This window comes from Varanus komodoensis, unplaced genomic scaffold (genome assembly GCF_004798865.1).
Source record: "Varanus komodoensis strain SLA01 unplaced genomic scaffold, ASM479886v1 scaffold40, whole genome shotgun sequence".
NCBI lineage: Eukaryota > Metazoa > Chordata > Lepidosauria > Squamata > Varanidae > Varanus > Varanus komodoensis.
Window position 1 is genome coordinate 8028717 of NW_025335942.1, and position 15566 is coordinate 8044282.

The 15566-nt window shown below is 54.3% G+C and overlaps 1 protein-coding gene across 4 annotated transcripts in view; it reads left to right on the plus strand.

Annotated features, from left to right (window-relative positions):
* CXXC5 (CXXC finger protein 5) overlaps positions 1-15057 on the plus strand; it is a 63885-nt gene extending 48828 nt beyond the window's left edge. For all 4 annotated transcript variants that reach the window (XM_044442874.1, XM_044442875.1, XM_044442873.1 and 1 more), the window contains 2 exons: positions 2205-3154; positions 14086-15057. In XM_044442874.1, coding sequence (XP_044298809.1) covers positions 2375-3154; positions 14086-14130 — 825 coding nt within the window. In that variant the 5' untranslated portion in view covers positions 2205-2374 and the 3' untranslated portion in view covers positions 14131-15057. The remainder of the gene's footprint in view (positions 1-2204; positions 3155-14085) is intronic.
* The last annotated feature ends 509 nt before the right edge of the window (positions 15058-15566 follow it).

Genomic DNA, 15566 nt, shown 5'->3' on the forward strand with positions numbered 1-15566 from the left:
TTCGGCTGCCTGTCAGCAGCACCCTGGCTGGAAGTGTGCGGGGCGCCTTGGTCTCGGCGCATGGGATTTGGAGTGGGTCGGAACGCTTCCTCCGTTCTCCTTCGCAGAGCGGATGTGTTTGTGGGCACCTGGGCCCCGCTTCCCCCACTGGTCTAAGCCCGCGGCATCTCCCCGTGCGCCTGCAGCCCTTCCCTTCCCAAGGGGTCATGCTCTGCATGAACGGGGAGGAGCACCATCCCGGGGAACGGCGGAGCGCAGTGCTGTGGGAATGTGCTGCTCCGCCGTGGCTCTGGCTCGCTCCCCAGGCCTGCGCGGCACATCCTGAGCAAGGCGCCAGGAGGCGGCAGCACGAGCAGCGGGCGGAGCGAGCCGTGTGGCGAGAGCACCTGCGCCAGCCTGCGCCCCCACTGCCCACCACCTGTCTCATCGCAGAAGCCCCGGAGGTGCCAGCCCGCCTTGGCGCTTGGCTTCCCCTGCGCCCTCCCCTTCACGCCATCTTCTCTGCTCTCCCGGGGCTTGCGTGGGCAGGAGGCGCGGTGGGGGGAGGCCCCCGCATGCATCTGCAAGGCACGGGGCAGATCCGGAACTGGCGTTTCACGCGGCAGGATCTGGCTAGCCCCTCGGGCTTGGTCGCCGGCTTTCCCAGTGGCCAGAGGGATGACTGAACTGGAGCAGAGCGTCTGTGTAGCACGGCCCTTCTTGCCTCCATGAGGTGCTCGCTTCGCATGATGCGATCAGGCCAGATCGGCACCCCGTGGGGTCAGTCCTCGCTTTGGCGTGGCAGCCCGGCTGGACCAGAAGTGCCACCCGAGGTGGTCGCCCTGTGCCCTCTCTCCCAGACCCGGTCCTCAGAGGGCGCTGCTCTCCGTCGGCTGAGTGGCACACTTGGTTCCCCATGCAAAGCCCCGTCGAAGCGGAGCAGAGTTGCCCCTGTGCCTCATTTTATGTCTCAGCTCCCACCCTCCCTGCTGGAGTAACTCAGTTGCTTTTGTTCTGAGATGGAAGAGTCTCCGATATTGGTGCTCTTCCTGTCTGGAGCCGGAAGGGTCCAGCTGGTTGGAAGGAGCTCGGCTTGCACACTCCTGCTCGAGGACAGTTTCAGTGCCACCAGGCCATGCTCTCGCTGGCCACGCGTCCTTGCTTCCGCCCGCTCCGCCTCTTGAAGCGGAATAGGCCTTCTTGCGCCGCAGCTCTGCAGGAACACGGGGTGCCGCTGGCTCAGACCACCTGCTGGCAGCAGCGCTGAACGCTTGTGGACGGATGTCTCCTCCAGTCCTGCGCTTCTGAGCTTCGCCGCCGAGCTTGTCCTGGGATAGAAGCCCTTCGTGACCTTAGTTAATCAAACAGGAATGAGGAGCACAGCCAGGGCTGTGCGATTCTCAGTTTTATCCAAGGGCAGCCCTCCCTCCGGTTGGAACGGAGCGTCTTCGTGACGTACAGAGAGGGATGCTGGAGGCGGAAGGCATGGCGCCTGAGCTGGCTACCTCTTTGGTGCGCCGGGCGTCGCTTCAGGATCAGACCGGCCCCGGTTGAGCTCCATGGGGTTCCGTTGCTTGGGGCTGGGGTGCAGGGGAGACCCTGATGCAGCAAGTGCCTTGTTTCTTCCCCATATAGATCTAGTATTTATTTATCTAATATTTCATATGCCGTTCAATACTAAAGTCTCTGGACAGCTTAAAAGCAAAAAACAAAGCAGCCGTATACAACCGACAACATACCACACACTGCATCCGATAAATAATACAATCAAAGATCAAACCAATGAACTGTTAAAATATTGGAAAAATAAAAAGGTCTTCACCCGAAACCAAAATGAATAAAGCACTGGTGCCAGGTGAACCTCTCTGGGAAGCATGTTCCACAGTCAGGGTGCCACCACCGAAAAGGCCCTTCCCCGGATAGCCTCCCTCCCCATTTCCTTCAAAGAGGGCTCCCAGGGAAGGGCCTCTGCCCCAGGTCTTGAGGGGCAGGAGGGCACCCAGGGAAGAAGGCTCGCAGTAGCGCTTGAGGTCAACCGTCTCTTGGTTGATGCAAGAGAAGGACGCCGCATTCAGACCTCTCTCTCCTCACAGTAGAGGCTTGAGAGGGAGGGCTGGGGACGATCCAGCGAGAACTGAGGCGCAGGCTGTTTGCTTTCACGGGTGTTGACTCTTGGCTAATTCTCCCCTCCTTTTCTTTCCCGCTGTCTCCTTTTGGGCTTCCAGAGCTGAGCGCGATCGCCAAAACCTGCTGGACGTGCTGCGATGACCCCGACGGTGCAGTGAAGAGCGGCGGCGCCCCTTCTGTCCTTCACTGCGGCACTGCCTTGGTCCTGTGGCTCTTGCCACGGTGAGCGGACGGCGGCCTCCTCTGCTCTCTCCCTGGCTAAGGAACAATGTCCGATCCCGGCGCTCGTCAAGACGCTGGTCTCAAGCCAGGCCTCCTGGAGAAGGGCGCCAGCCCGGACGACTCGCCGCCTTTGGTCAGTTCGGAAAGGAGGAACAAGAGCGGGATCATCAGCGAGCCCTTGAACAAAAGTCTTAAGAAGTCTCGGCCCCTCTCTCACTACTCGACCTTTGGGGGCAGCAGCTCGCTCAGCGAACCTTCGGAGAAGCTGGCTGCCCTGGCCAACGGCCACGAAGCCGCGCTGGAGAAAGGCAACGCTACCTCAAAGCACAAAGGCATCTCCGGCCTGCTGAGCAAATCGGACATTTCTCCCGAAGGACAAAGCATCTTGCAGCAGTTCGCCCAGTCCACGGAGCTGCTCAAGAGGGTCGTCCAGGAGCACATTCCTCTGCCCAGTGACCACGGGACGGGCCTCTCCGACATGGAGGCTGTCTCGGCGGCCGAGGCGATGAACGGCCCCTCCGACTTCCCTTACCTGGGGGCTTTCCCCATCAACCCAGGGCTGTTCATCATGACGCCCGCCGGGGTCTTTCTGGCCGAGAGCGCGCTCCACATGGCTGGCCTGGCAGAGTACCCCACGCAGAACGAGCTGGCCTCGGCCATCAGCTCAGGGAAAAAGAAGCGGAAACGCTGCGGCATGTGCCCTCCGTGCAGAAGACGGATAAACTGCGAGCAGTGCAGCAGTTGTAGGAACCGTAAAACTGGGCACCAGATTTGCAAATTCCGGAAATGTGAGGAACTTAAAAAGAAGCCTACGGCTGCACTGGAGGTAATGGGGTTTGGTCAGGCAGCCTCGTAGCTCTCCCGCCGCCGCCGCCGCCGCCGCCCTGTGTGGAGCCGTGGTCCCGCTCGGTGAGGCCCGGATGCGGGAGCGGCGGGGCTCGGCCCCTCCCAGCGGTCCTCCCTTTGATGTCCCCCTGGCTCAGGCTTCTCACACACGCCCGTTCCCGTGCCGTTCTCTGGAATCGGCAGAGAAACCGCTCCAAAGGGGCTGCTCCCCCCTAGTGTTAGGAGTCATTTTCTTGGTCCTCTGCCGTCTTTTCGCAAACAGCTCATAAAACGGACACGCTCTGTCTGGACCGACCTGCCTCAAACTGCATCCAGGGGCACGTTCCGGAATGCTTTTTCCACAGGGAAAACGTTCCTTGCCCACGCCAAATGGCGGGTCAGGGAGAAAGGCCTGCCCTGCTATGCCCGGTATTCCAAGACCGTGCGTGGCGTTTGGCTCTTCTGGGCTGCTTCTCAAGTTGCCTTTCTTGAGTCCCTGGAGCAGTGCTGGTACCCCCTCCGTATTGCAAACGCAGCTTGGCTGAGCCAGCCGGGAGGCGTTAGTGCCCGAGAACACTTTTTTGGACTGGAGAGGAGAGCACCTGGAACCTGGAAGTTCCCGGTTGGAGGTTCTCAGACTGAGGTCTTCCTCCCACTTTCTGGAGGTCCATCCTGCTCAGTAGGTCTGGGACTGGGCTATCCAGCACTGGTGAAGCTTGTCTTCAAGTCCAGCACCGGAGACAGGGCAGTCCAGACAGAAAATTACTGCCCGACATGCTGTTTGTGAGAAGCGAGCTTTTTTGAACACAGGAGTGGAGCACGACCTTCTTAACAGACGATCCGCCACCAGTTCCTATCATTTCCCCCCAGCCAGTGCGGTCTGCTTCTCTTCCAGTGCAATGCCAAGCCCCTCTGTGCAGTGACAGGCAGTGTGGTGTGGAGGCGGACCACAGGCCCCTCCAAAGGCCAGGCCCTGTGGCTGAACCGGGGGGTCTTGCTAGGGAAAGGCCCAGGGTCGTTTGTGCATGTCAGCATTTCAGGCGTCGTGTGTAAAACCGCGTGGGCTGAAGCAGCCTGAGGCTCCGGAGTGCTGGTAGCAGCCTGGCCCAACTCTCCAGGATCCTTTTAGCTCAGCGGCACCAGAAGTTGAGCCAGGGGTCGTCCACTTGTCTCCTCCGTGTCTTGGCCATGGGGTTGGTGTGACAGAAAGCGCATCCGTTGGTCATTCTGCCATTCAAGACTCAAGATGCTCTGGAGTCCTTCTTAAGTATCTTCTTGCTGGGGTGTGAGCTTGTGGAAGATCAGTGCCGTTGTTCAGGGAATCCCCATGATAATTGGCTTTTAGGAATGGGGCCTGTATTGTATGGTGCAAGACCTTTTATGGCCTGGAAGCTTCCTCGGGACGGCGATGTGCTTTTCCTCATGGATGTTGACCTGTCTTGACTCTGCTGAGCAGCTCATGGGCCATAGTCTGCATTGTGGCAAACTTTCCAATGGGATTTGATTTGTAAATGCCACCTAAGTCTGCCTAAACCTTGAGCAGCCCCGAGTCTTCCTTGTCATGCACAGCTTGTTGCTAAATGCAATGAAGGAATACGGGGAAGACCTCAAACGAAAGCGCAAACAGGGGTAGATGCTTTCAAAAGCCCAGCGAGCCAAGGTAAGGATGTGCAGTCAGCAAATCCAGGGATGTTTGGTGCCTTTAAGATGCCGCTCAGGCCGTGTCCCAGATGAGGGGAGGTTTGGGGCTATGGATGTGGCCTCCGGAGGGGTTTATGTGGCGGATGGCCATTCTGGCAGCAGTTCCCCCCTTTCCACCGCTGGATCCGAACAGCCCATTGAAAGCCTCCTTCCAGAGGCAATGGGGAGGGCTCTAATATGGACATCCTCTCCGAAATGCCTGCAAAGAGGCACACGACATAGGCGTATTCATGCATAATTGTGCTGTGTGTGCCCACTGGACTTGCGACGGCAGCTGGTTCTGTGAGAAAAGCAGCTGCTATTTGAAGGTTGGAGATTCAGAAGGAAGGAGCAGGAGAGGGTGTGGGAGGGGACCCCACGTGGGGGCATCTCGGCACATCCCAGCTCCGAATGCCCCCTCCGTGCTGCTTTCCCACAGAAGACGCAGCTGCGTGCATCCACCTGCCCCGGGTTCTTTTCGTTACCTTTCAGCCTTCGTTTGGGAGTGCTGAACAGATAATGACAGATGAGCTGAACTCGCAAGGGGTGCTGTGCGGTTTCTGGAGAGGCAGGGTGGCCCGGTTGCGGCCGAAGGACAGCCTTGCTGCTCTTGCAGGGAGGTGTCCTCTAATTCACACCCCACCCCAGGGGTGACCAAGAGGAAAAGGGGCCTCCCAAGGAGGTGGAGAGCTTGGCTGCCTTGAGCCCCGAACACGGGCCTGTGGTGCGGACATCTGGACCCAGAGGGGGTGCTTGCGCCGGATGAAGGCAGGGCTCCCTGGCCAGTCGGCCTCCCCCGGATTGGGACCCCCAGAGCCGCTCTGAGGCTGGTCTCTGTCCAGCACAGACCCTTCTCCACCTCAGGTGTGCTTTCTCTGCACGTCGGGCAAAGGGCTGATTTTTCCAGGGGCCGCCATCCTGCTTCGTGGGCCAGTAGGAGCTCTGCCGCATCTGTGGAGCCTCCTTGGTAAGGCTTGCATTGCATCAGCAGCAGCGGGAGCCTGGAGGAGCGAAGGGCTGGCCTTGGAGGCTGCCTCCGTGGAGGGTGCCCGTGGAGGGCGCTTTCCCGGGGACCCTTACGGATGCCATGCGGCAGGAGCGGAAAGCCAAAAGCCTGGAGGGCGAGCGTCCCCGTTCCAGCATCCCTGCCCAGGAGGGAACGCTCAACGCCGGCTGACAAGGAGGACCACTGTCTGGATGCAGTGGGGAGGCGCTGCTATCCTTGGCCCCAGAATGACCAATTACTGTGCAGCCATGGCCAGACGTCTCCGTGGGAGAAGTTCAGCCCCCTCCCGAGGGAGCAAAGGGGACCTGGATGCTCGGATGAGCACACGAAGAACAGCCGCTGCAGGTAAGCCAGCCGACACGGCGAGCGCATGCCACTCCCTGACTCCTGGACAAGTAGGTCAAAGGAAGCGGCTCCAGCCGGCCCGGGGACGTGGCTGCAGGCAGCAAAGGCCCAGAGCAAGCAGAGCAAGCCGCACCTCCAGGAGACTGGCGGCAGAGTGCAGGGGGAAGTCCATGACTTGCTTCTGTTTTCCTCTTCGTTCTCTCCCTCCCCTTTGTTTTCTTCTGTGTAACAGACTCTCACTTACTGGTAGGACCCTCTTGCACGCTTTCAGGGAAGACAGGAGAAAGTTACAACGGGACCAGCAAGGGAAAACCAAAAAGGCAGATGAATGCATGGCCCAAGGAGGGGCTCCAGTGGGTGCAAGCCATGTTGGTTTCTTCTCTTGCTTGAGGTCTGCATGACCTACATGAGCAACCCCGTTGGAAGAAAAGGCGAGAGAACGTCTTCCAGGAACACAGGCAGAAAGCTGGATGACAGAGCTCGTGGTCTTCACTGCCTATATACTACTGCCCAGAGGGACAAACGGCAAATCCTGCACCTAAGAAAAAGAAACCAAATGCATCGTTCCAAGATGGGAATCCTTGGCTCAACCATACTGCCAGTGAGAAGGGTCTTGGAACTGTGGTGGATCCCAGGCTGAAGATGTGATGTGGCTGCAAAGAGGCCAAACGCTCTTTTCGGCAGCATTAACAGAAGTAGCACTTCCAAAACAGCATGAAGCACTGCCTCGGCCTCATTTGGAGTCCTGCGTCCTCTTCCGGACACCACACTTCAAGAAAGACACAAGCAAGCTGGAAGGGGTTCGGAGGAGGGCAACAGCGATGATCCAGGGAGTGGAGAAAAAGCCCAGGAGGAGAGATGGGAAGGACTGGGCATGTTTAGCTCTGATAAGAGACGATTGAAGGTTCACACTGAGGAAGACCGGGATCTTTTCTCGGTCGTCCCGGAGCGCAGGACACGGAATGACAGGCTGATGTTACAGGAAGCCAGGGTCCAGCAGGGCATCGGGAAAACCTCCTGCCTTCCAGGGTTGTGTGGCAGTTGACTCGGTGCCCACACTGAAGGTGCCTGTAAGGTCGTTGGGTCCTGCGCTGAGCAAGGAGTTGGACCCAGTGGCCTGACAGGCACCTGCCAGCTCTGCTCTCCCCCGATCATGTACTCCGATGGGTTGTCTATAAAGAACAATGTCTGATAATTATGGCGATGCCTTTCCAGGGTGTCTCAGGCCCATTGAATTGAATGAGTGCAAGCTGTTGCGGAGAGCAAATTGCCAAAGTGCGACCTGCCTTTCTCACTGCCGATCAGGATTTGCGTTCGCGGGCTAGTGCGAGCCTTGTAGACAAGCGGCCTGTGTGCCAACGGCGGTGGAAACAACTGCTTCAGTGGGGTGCCAGACCCACAGTTCTGTCTGCATTGATTCTGCTCTGAGAAATTCTGGGTTCAGGGAAATTCTGTGCCGGGGAAATGCTGAATCCAAAACCTGTATAAATTGCACCAGTAATCAAAGATCCTTTCATTGGACTGCTTTGCATAATTTATTCCTCAGGTTGAAAGGTGAAGTAGGACACTGGAACTAGAGTTTTGTTGCAATTCCTGGAATTGTGTGGAACGAAAGGCTGGCCACGTATTTTAGTGCCTGACAATGACACCATTTTTATGGGCTTAAGCAGAGTTGTCAGATAAACTGCCATGCACAACTCGTTGTAGCTCAGAGGACTGGGTTCCGTCTCAAATTTTGGCATCTGCAGAACAGTTTTTAAGAGAAATCCTGGCGACTTTTTAAAAGGGCTTTTTTGCCAGCACGGTTTGGTGTAAAGCACAAAAGCGGCCCAAGAAGCAGGCGGCGTCAAGCCCTGGCGTTTTTCAGTGACCTTTTAGCAGCCAGCAATGCCAAGAAAGTCGTCAGTGCTCATACCCTGATGAGGCACGTAAAGCCCATGAAGGTGCTTTCGGGCTTCTCTGTAATTTCAACTGCAAATTCTAGGAAATGCAGGGAGACGACATACTTTTTCTGACAAACAGATCCAGGAGGCCCACGAATCCTTAAAAGCAACCAGTTGCTTTATGGTAGAAATGCTTCCCATTCTGTCCAGTATCCAGACCCCACTCTGTTGGAAACAGGTCTGAAAATGGATTAGAAACTGGCAAATGCAATGAGACAAAGAGCCACAAAATTCTCCGAACCTCCAAAGTAAAAGAAATCCAAGGAAGTCAAAATGTGGAGTGTATGAATTCTAGGCCTCCCTTGACACTTTCCGTACAGAAAACCTGCGTTTGGCTGATGGATCAGAGATTATTAACAAAATGGGTGTGACAAGCCTCTTCCTCTCAGCCCAGGACCGTGTCTGTGAAGCAAGGGAAGTGCTGCGTGCGGTTGTTGGAGGGGATTCATGGAACGGGGAGGCGACGTTGCAAAGGAAGTCCGCTGCATATTATTTAAAGCCTGCTGAGGGATGTGTTCTGTGTTACGTACTTCATGAAGCCTGCTGACCAGGGTGTTCCGGAGTTGTCATTCCACACATCTGGAGAATACCAGTTCGGGGAAGGAGCTGATCAGGCTTCACAAGCTTCCCCGTCCTCACAGATTACAGAGTTGTCCATGTCCCCCCCGGCGGAGTAATTTGCTCTGGAATAATCCAAAATGATGTCAGCAGAAGCTACTCTGGATTTTGATGGTGACAGTTCCACTGTTGCATTTCTGGAGGATGAAAAGGGGCATCGATGCTTTGCTTCAAAGATACTGTGGGAAAAAATGGGAAGAACAGATCTGAATCGCAGCATCTGAGACGGATAGTGTTCAAGGATGAGGGTTAAGACACTGGCGTTCCTTATTATGTGATCTCTCCCTTTCTCCCTTGCTGGCTCAGGCCAAGTTCTACCTAATCTCGCCTGGTTTTAACAAGAGCCATCCAGGTGCTTCTGGAATATCACAGGCTGGACATGAAAGGATGCTCAGGGCAGCTGTTACTCAGAAGAATCCCGCCTCTCAACATGAAGCTGATTCTGCAGCTCTCTCCATGCCTGTTTGATAGCGTAAATGTTTCCCAAGTAAACATCCTTTTTTAAAGCCATCGTTGAGGGGCAGTGGCTGTTCTTTGCCGTCGTCTGTGACTCCCACTGAGCGGTTTTATGTGCTTGGGCAGAACCCAGTTCTGCATGCTAAGCAGAGCTTGTTGGCAGGGAGCTCCCCCTCCTCCGCAGGCTTCGGAGGCCTGGTGTCTCGGGCCTTGCATTCCCATCGCAGGGACAGCAGCGGCCTCAAGTGCTCGGCCTCAAGGCAGGGTTAATGCTCCTCTCCTTCCTCCTCACTTCCACTGCGGCACTTCGCACGGCTCCTTGTTTTCCGCTCTGTTTCTCTTTGGCTCCTTGGCTTCTCCTCTCAGGGCACGTGGCCCCCAAAGCCATCTTCACAAAGCCTGCAGGAAAATTCCCTCGGTAGACGGACGTTTCTGGCATCCTTTGGAGAAGCTCGCAGGGCAGACTCCCGTGCCCCTTCCACAGTGAAGGCCAAGCCTCAGCTGGAGGACGCCACAAGTGAGCGCCCTCACCCTGCATCCCGCAGCTCACACGTTGCCCAACACCTTCTGGGACGTGCGTGCCCAGCTGCCAGCCTGGTGGCCTGCCTTCGCGCTGAGGGTCTTCCAGTTCTTCAGCCCAGCCGAGTTCTGGAGAAGCTCCCCTTCGACTGCCTGCCTTCTAGCACTGCGAGGCTTTCTCTCAGCTGTGGACCTCTTCGCCTCCTGTGAGGTTCTTTCTTCTGCACCCCCAACACACACTAACCCTCATGGCCACAACAGACTGTGCGCTCCAGTGGGCCGGGGAGCACACTGCCCATTCCTCCCGGCCTCTGGTCCCACCAAGAACACCAGCTGCGCTCAGCCCTCTGGGCCTCCAGACCCGTCAGCGCTGGGCAGGCGTGGGACGGCTTGCCAGGGGCAGCAGCATCGTGGTCTTTGGCGAAACGAGCAACGGGGCTTAAGGTCCCTTTCCTCCTCGGTCTCTCTGCGCCGCTGAGACTGCTGCCCTCGCTGCTCATCACACGGGTGTCTTCCGCCATCCCGTGCGCCCCGGAGCAGGTCGGGAGCGCCTGGTAGGAGCCCCACGAGGGAGTGGCCTAAGCAAGAGCCGCAGCATGGGGGCCGCAGGGAGGGGCCGCTCGGCTGTGCTGCGGGTGCCAGAGCGCCAGCTCCTTCACAAGCAGGTCCGGTGAAAACTCCGCGTCACTCGTCTGTTCCCGCTCCTCACAGGGCTGGCAAACATTCGCAGCAGGTTTGGTGCGCTGTATTCTGATCACCGTATTCAACATTTGCAGGGCATCCTGCTTTTGAAGGACCGCCTGGACCCAGAAGGGGGCCCTCTGTGCCCGTATGTGTGAGTCACGGAGACCACGAGGAAGGGCAGACGGCTCCCGGCAAGCGTTGCTGTTGGAGCGGTCACCTCTGATCCAAAACAGCCCACCCTCCTTCCCTCTTCGGTGTCCTGCATCTCTTCACCCCTCTGGCAGGTTGCCTGGAGCAGTGGGTGGCTCTCCCATCGGAAGGCTTTGCTGAGCTCTAGAAGGTTCCAAAATCTCTTCTGTGCAGGTGCACGGAACAACACTTGCGTAGGTGAGAGGGGACACGATCTCCCTCTAGAGTTGCCTCCAAGGCTGCCACAAAGAGGAAGGTCAAGGTCTCTTCTGGCTGATGCCAGAGGGCAGGAGACGGAATACTCAATTCAAGCTGTGACAGCCCAGATTCAGGCTGGACATCAGGAAGAGCTTCCTCACGGTCACAGCAATATGAGAGTGGAACCAGCTGCCCAGAGAGGTGGTGGGCTCTCCCACACTGGAGACATTCAGGAAGAAACTGGACAGCCCTCTGAGTGGGGTGGTGTGAATTAGTGACCTGCAACAGCAGGGGTTGGACTCAATGGCCTGAGTCTGTGATTCTAGGTAGGCATCTTGTCCTTGCTTGAGAGACAGCAGAATTCGCTTTCCCTAAGCTGGGTTCTTCCAAACGGTGTGTTTCCCCCATCATTCCTGACCATCGTCCTTGCTGACTGAGGCTGATGCAGTCAAAAATGTCTGGCGCAACCAAGGTTGAAGATGACCGAACTACACATTAGTTGATGTATCAAACACAACACGATCCAATTTAAAACACTGGATTCATACATGATTCATGGCAAAGGAGCCTAGTGGATTTCTAGGAAACGCTGCTATTTCTTTCCATCTTGACAGTGTTCTGATTTCCACAGCATGCTAGCATGGGGTTTTCAATCTGTTAAAATGCTGGGTTGGTTTGGCGCTGGCTTACATGCAATGGGGAGCTTGTGGGATGCTCGTCAAAAGAAATCGGCTGCCACGAGGAAGCCTGCATGGCCATTTCTGTACTTGGCTCAGTGGTTGTCAGGCAGTGGATCCTTCCCCAGGTACTGCTTGAAAAGGCAGGGATGGAGCTGTGTTTGTGTCAGGGAGAGGGTAAAGAACAAATGCCACGTAACCTCCGACATCCCATTTTAAACATCCTTCTAGGGATGGGCCTTCTCAAAGGCCCGCTTTGCCTTTTCTCCCCATGAACTCGCCAACTCTCAGGGTGAGCCCTTGAAAGTCATCAAGTCATTCTTTTTAGTACCAAAAAGACAAAGCCTTGACAAGCCACGCTGGCTCCAGGAGGGAGAAGGAAACCAGAAGGTCCTGTCTCATGGTCCACAGGTGCTATTGTTCTTTCTCCAGTCTAAGCCAAGAGGTTCTCAAGCAGACATCTTCCAAAGAGCGACTACCACCAGCTCTTCTCAGTGGAAAGAAAGTCATTTTCTTCTCCTCGGGTTGATTAGCAGGTGGCTAACAGTGCGAAAATTCTAATAGCAACGTTTAGGTCCTAAGGACCTTTTTTTAGGAATAAACCCCACTGAATCCACTGGAAGTGACTTCCAGGTTCCGTGCATCAGATCGGGCCTCGCCTTCACCAGGCCAGCGGTGGTGGCTGGGAACCTCTGCATTTCCGCTCCTGGCGCTTTGCGCATTTGCTTTTCAGACAGCCAAGGTTCAAGCCCCGGTTGGCACTTCTAACATGCTAGCCTCTCTTGTCTCCTGTTTTCACCCTTGTTTTTTGAAATGGCCCACAAAAAAGCACCCACTGCCCCTTGCGTGGCAACCCCTGAACACACCATGGCATGCAATATCTCATACCGTTTCAGGAACATCAATTAAACACATATTCAAAAAGTGTTATAAACACTTGCTGTTTCCCATGGAAACAAGTGAACATGCAAAATTTGACCGTACTAGCCTCTGTCTTAACAATAGTTCAACTGGAGTGACCAAGCTCCCTTTCGAATCATACTTTAAAAATGTTACATACTAATTTAAGGGTGTTCTTTGAGGTGGCATTTTATTCATTCTTTTGCTTTAATTATTTCAAAAGATACGGATGCTTTTACAGAAGGAAGTGGAAAAGCGAGGAAAAGAGTTTGGGATATACTTGGGCATGGAATATGCATAATTTCGTGAGCAATTTTGTACAACCTATTATCTTGTTCCAAGCTGCTAAAAGTTAAGTCATATTCTGAGCTATGTTGACTTTGATCGTGGAAGGAAATTCTAAACTTCACGAGGCCACTGCTTGTGGGAACTTGGTTGGCAGGCAGATTGTTTTGGAACAACAGGGATGTGAGACCATCGTGTTTGAACATTTCCCCCTTTGAGAAACAAAACGAGGCCCTTCAGAATTCAGACATGGACCCCCGGCTTCCAGAGGTGCTCAGCCTTCAAGCCCACCCACTTTGCATGGTTGGCTGTACACGTTGCTGGCAATTTTGTAGGCAGTGTTGTATCTGAACAGTTAAGAGTTGAAATATGCCGAAGGTCATCTTGCCATTGTGCATTTCTCTCCTGATGCTGAACCTCAGACTTCAGGCCGTAAGTCCAGCTCTTGCCTCCGCACATGCGGCTCAAAGTCCAGCTGAAATCTGTCTCACTGAAAGGAAGCCTTAGCATGGTACCGCTCCGACTTGGTCTTGGGACTTGGAATGAAAAAGCTTTTCATTTTCCTTTAACTGTATTTCTAGTGCTTGGATGGTTTCTCTGGCTGCTTGGACCTTGTTTGGTTTATGTAGATGGGAAAATTGCCCATGACCGCATGTGAAAATGAGTTCTGGAAGCTAAGAACTCTTATCCTGCATCACCCCCCCTCCCCGCTCCGATCGTAGCGCTGCAACATGTTGCTCTCTCACACCGCTCAAACCCTTGGAAGAGCTCGCTGGCCCCCGCCAAAGCTCGCCTTCCTTGTCTGGCAGGGGTTCACGGACCCGTCTTGTCCAATCTGAAGCCCCTCCTGAGCTTGTCCCTGCTGCCCTTGCAGCATGAGGCATCGCGCTGATTTTGCGTCCCTCTTCAAATGTGGTCTTGCGCCTGGGCGACTCTGGTCTGGCCAAGCAGCCCTCCTTTGAACAGGGAGCCATCCCACGAAGAGCGGCCCGCGCTTTCTAGGTGGAAGACAGGCTCGCCCATGGAGTCCTGTCTTCTACGGTACTCAGAAGTACCTTGAAGGAGGAGTTCTTGCATTCCTAAAGCAGGAACTCGGGCCTCTCCCCCTCAGTGCCTGCTTAACGCACAGGAAACGGGGGTGGAGGAACACTAGCCGGATGGCCGGGGAGTGGTTGCGAGGGGCAGGTTGCCAGGAGAGAGGACGTGCATGTGGTGAGGCGCTGTGTAAAGGCCTGAGCTGGGGCATGACCAGTAGGCACGGGCGCCAACCCAGTCCTGCAGGGGGCTGCGCAGCGGAAGACGGCCGCCCGCCTGCCCGCTGGAACACGTTCCTCTGGCCGTTCCTCGGAGGAAGTAAGTGGCTGGGCTCTTCCCGGGCTTGTTGCTCCTGCTCATCACCTGTCCGTGTTCTTGTTCTCTCCTGTCTCTGCAGAAAGTGATGCTTCCTTCAGGCGCGGCATTCCGGTGGTTTCAGTAGGAACGAGAATCCCAAAGCTCCGTCAGCCAGTGCATTGCCACTGCTTGCTTGTGTTGTTTCAGGCAAGGATTTTTTTGGCGGAAATGAATGGATGCGCCCGTGTCTCCTTTAGAACCAAAAATATTTTCTCGCAGATTTCATTCCTGGTTTTTATATATATAAATATATATATATAATTTTTGGCATATGTTTAACATCTTCAAGTGCTAGTAAAGCAAACATTAACTGCTTCTCAAATGTTTTTTTAAAAGGATCCATAAAGTATCAAGAGGTCATAGAGTACGGACAATCAATCAATTTATTTTCCTGTGTTTTGGTGTTGATGTTGTTTATTTGTGGAAAATGGCAGTTCTTGTGTAGAGAATGTAAATTGACAGTAACCTTTTAAATCTAGTTACTAATAAGCACTACTGTAATTAGCACAGCTGTTTACTCATTCATTTTTTGTTTGATTCTTTTCCATCATTAAAGAAAAAATAGTGGCTAGTTTCTAGAATGCCTCAACTCCATGTTTATAAATGAGAATATGTTTAATATGAAGTAGTTCCCTTTTCCTTAACCATACACATAAGATAAGGTTTAATCAGCAAGATGTTTGGTATTAAAAAGTGAATCTGTACTGAAAAACCGGCAGGTCTTTAAAGCAAAAACACAGTAATAAATAAGTGTAGAGCAAGATAAACTGCACATAGAATAAATCCAGAACTAACTGAAATGATTCTCCTTTAGAAACCATTTGAAAATGTTACTGGGATTCAGATATAAGTGACTACAGAACTTTGTGCTGAAAACATAGATGAGTCTTTTTCTTCTGTTCAAAGCCCTCGTCTCCTGCTTTCTCACACTACCACTAACGGAAAGGCTGTTTGTAATGTTCTAGCAATTCGGGCTGTTTTGTGAATAAAAATCAAAGCATGGTTTGCGTCATGGTTTGTATCTTCATTCTGGCCATCTTGGTTGTGTGCAGGCGCTTTCTGGTTGGTTTATTTCGGGCGGGGCACCAGATAATCCCGTCTCCTCCTGCCATTTCACAACATCTCCCAATGGTTGTCTTTCTTTGTTCAAGGAGGTTTAAACTGAGGGTGTTCAGCAACAGCAGGTTTTCTGAGTTTTTTTTAAAATAAGAGAAGCGCGCAAGCTGAATCAGACATTCTTCTGCCATGCATGTGCCACTGGCTAGCCAACATGTTCGGCTCGGATGCAGTGAGCCAAATCTGCAGCATTTTTGTCCAGTCGAAGTAAAGGCAGACACTCAACATTTGGCCACCAGGGCATTTGCCCCAATGGGGAGGGTTAGCACTCTTAGCAGGGGAAACCAACGCATGCAGCGTGAGCCGCGGCTCTGGCCGGACGAGGTGCCCCTGGCGGTGGAGCACACGGGCACCGGCGTGGCAGGACCCTTCCCGACAGCGACAGACGCACAGTCCAAGAGTACA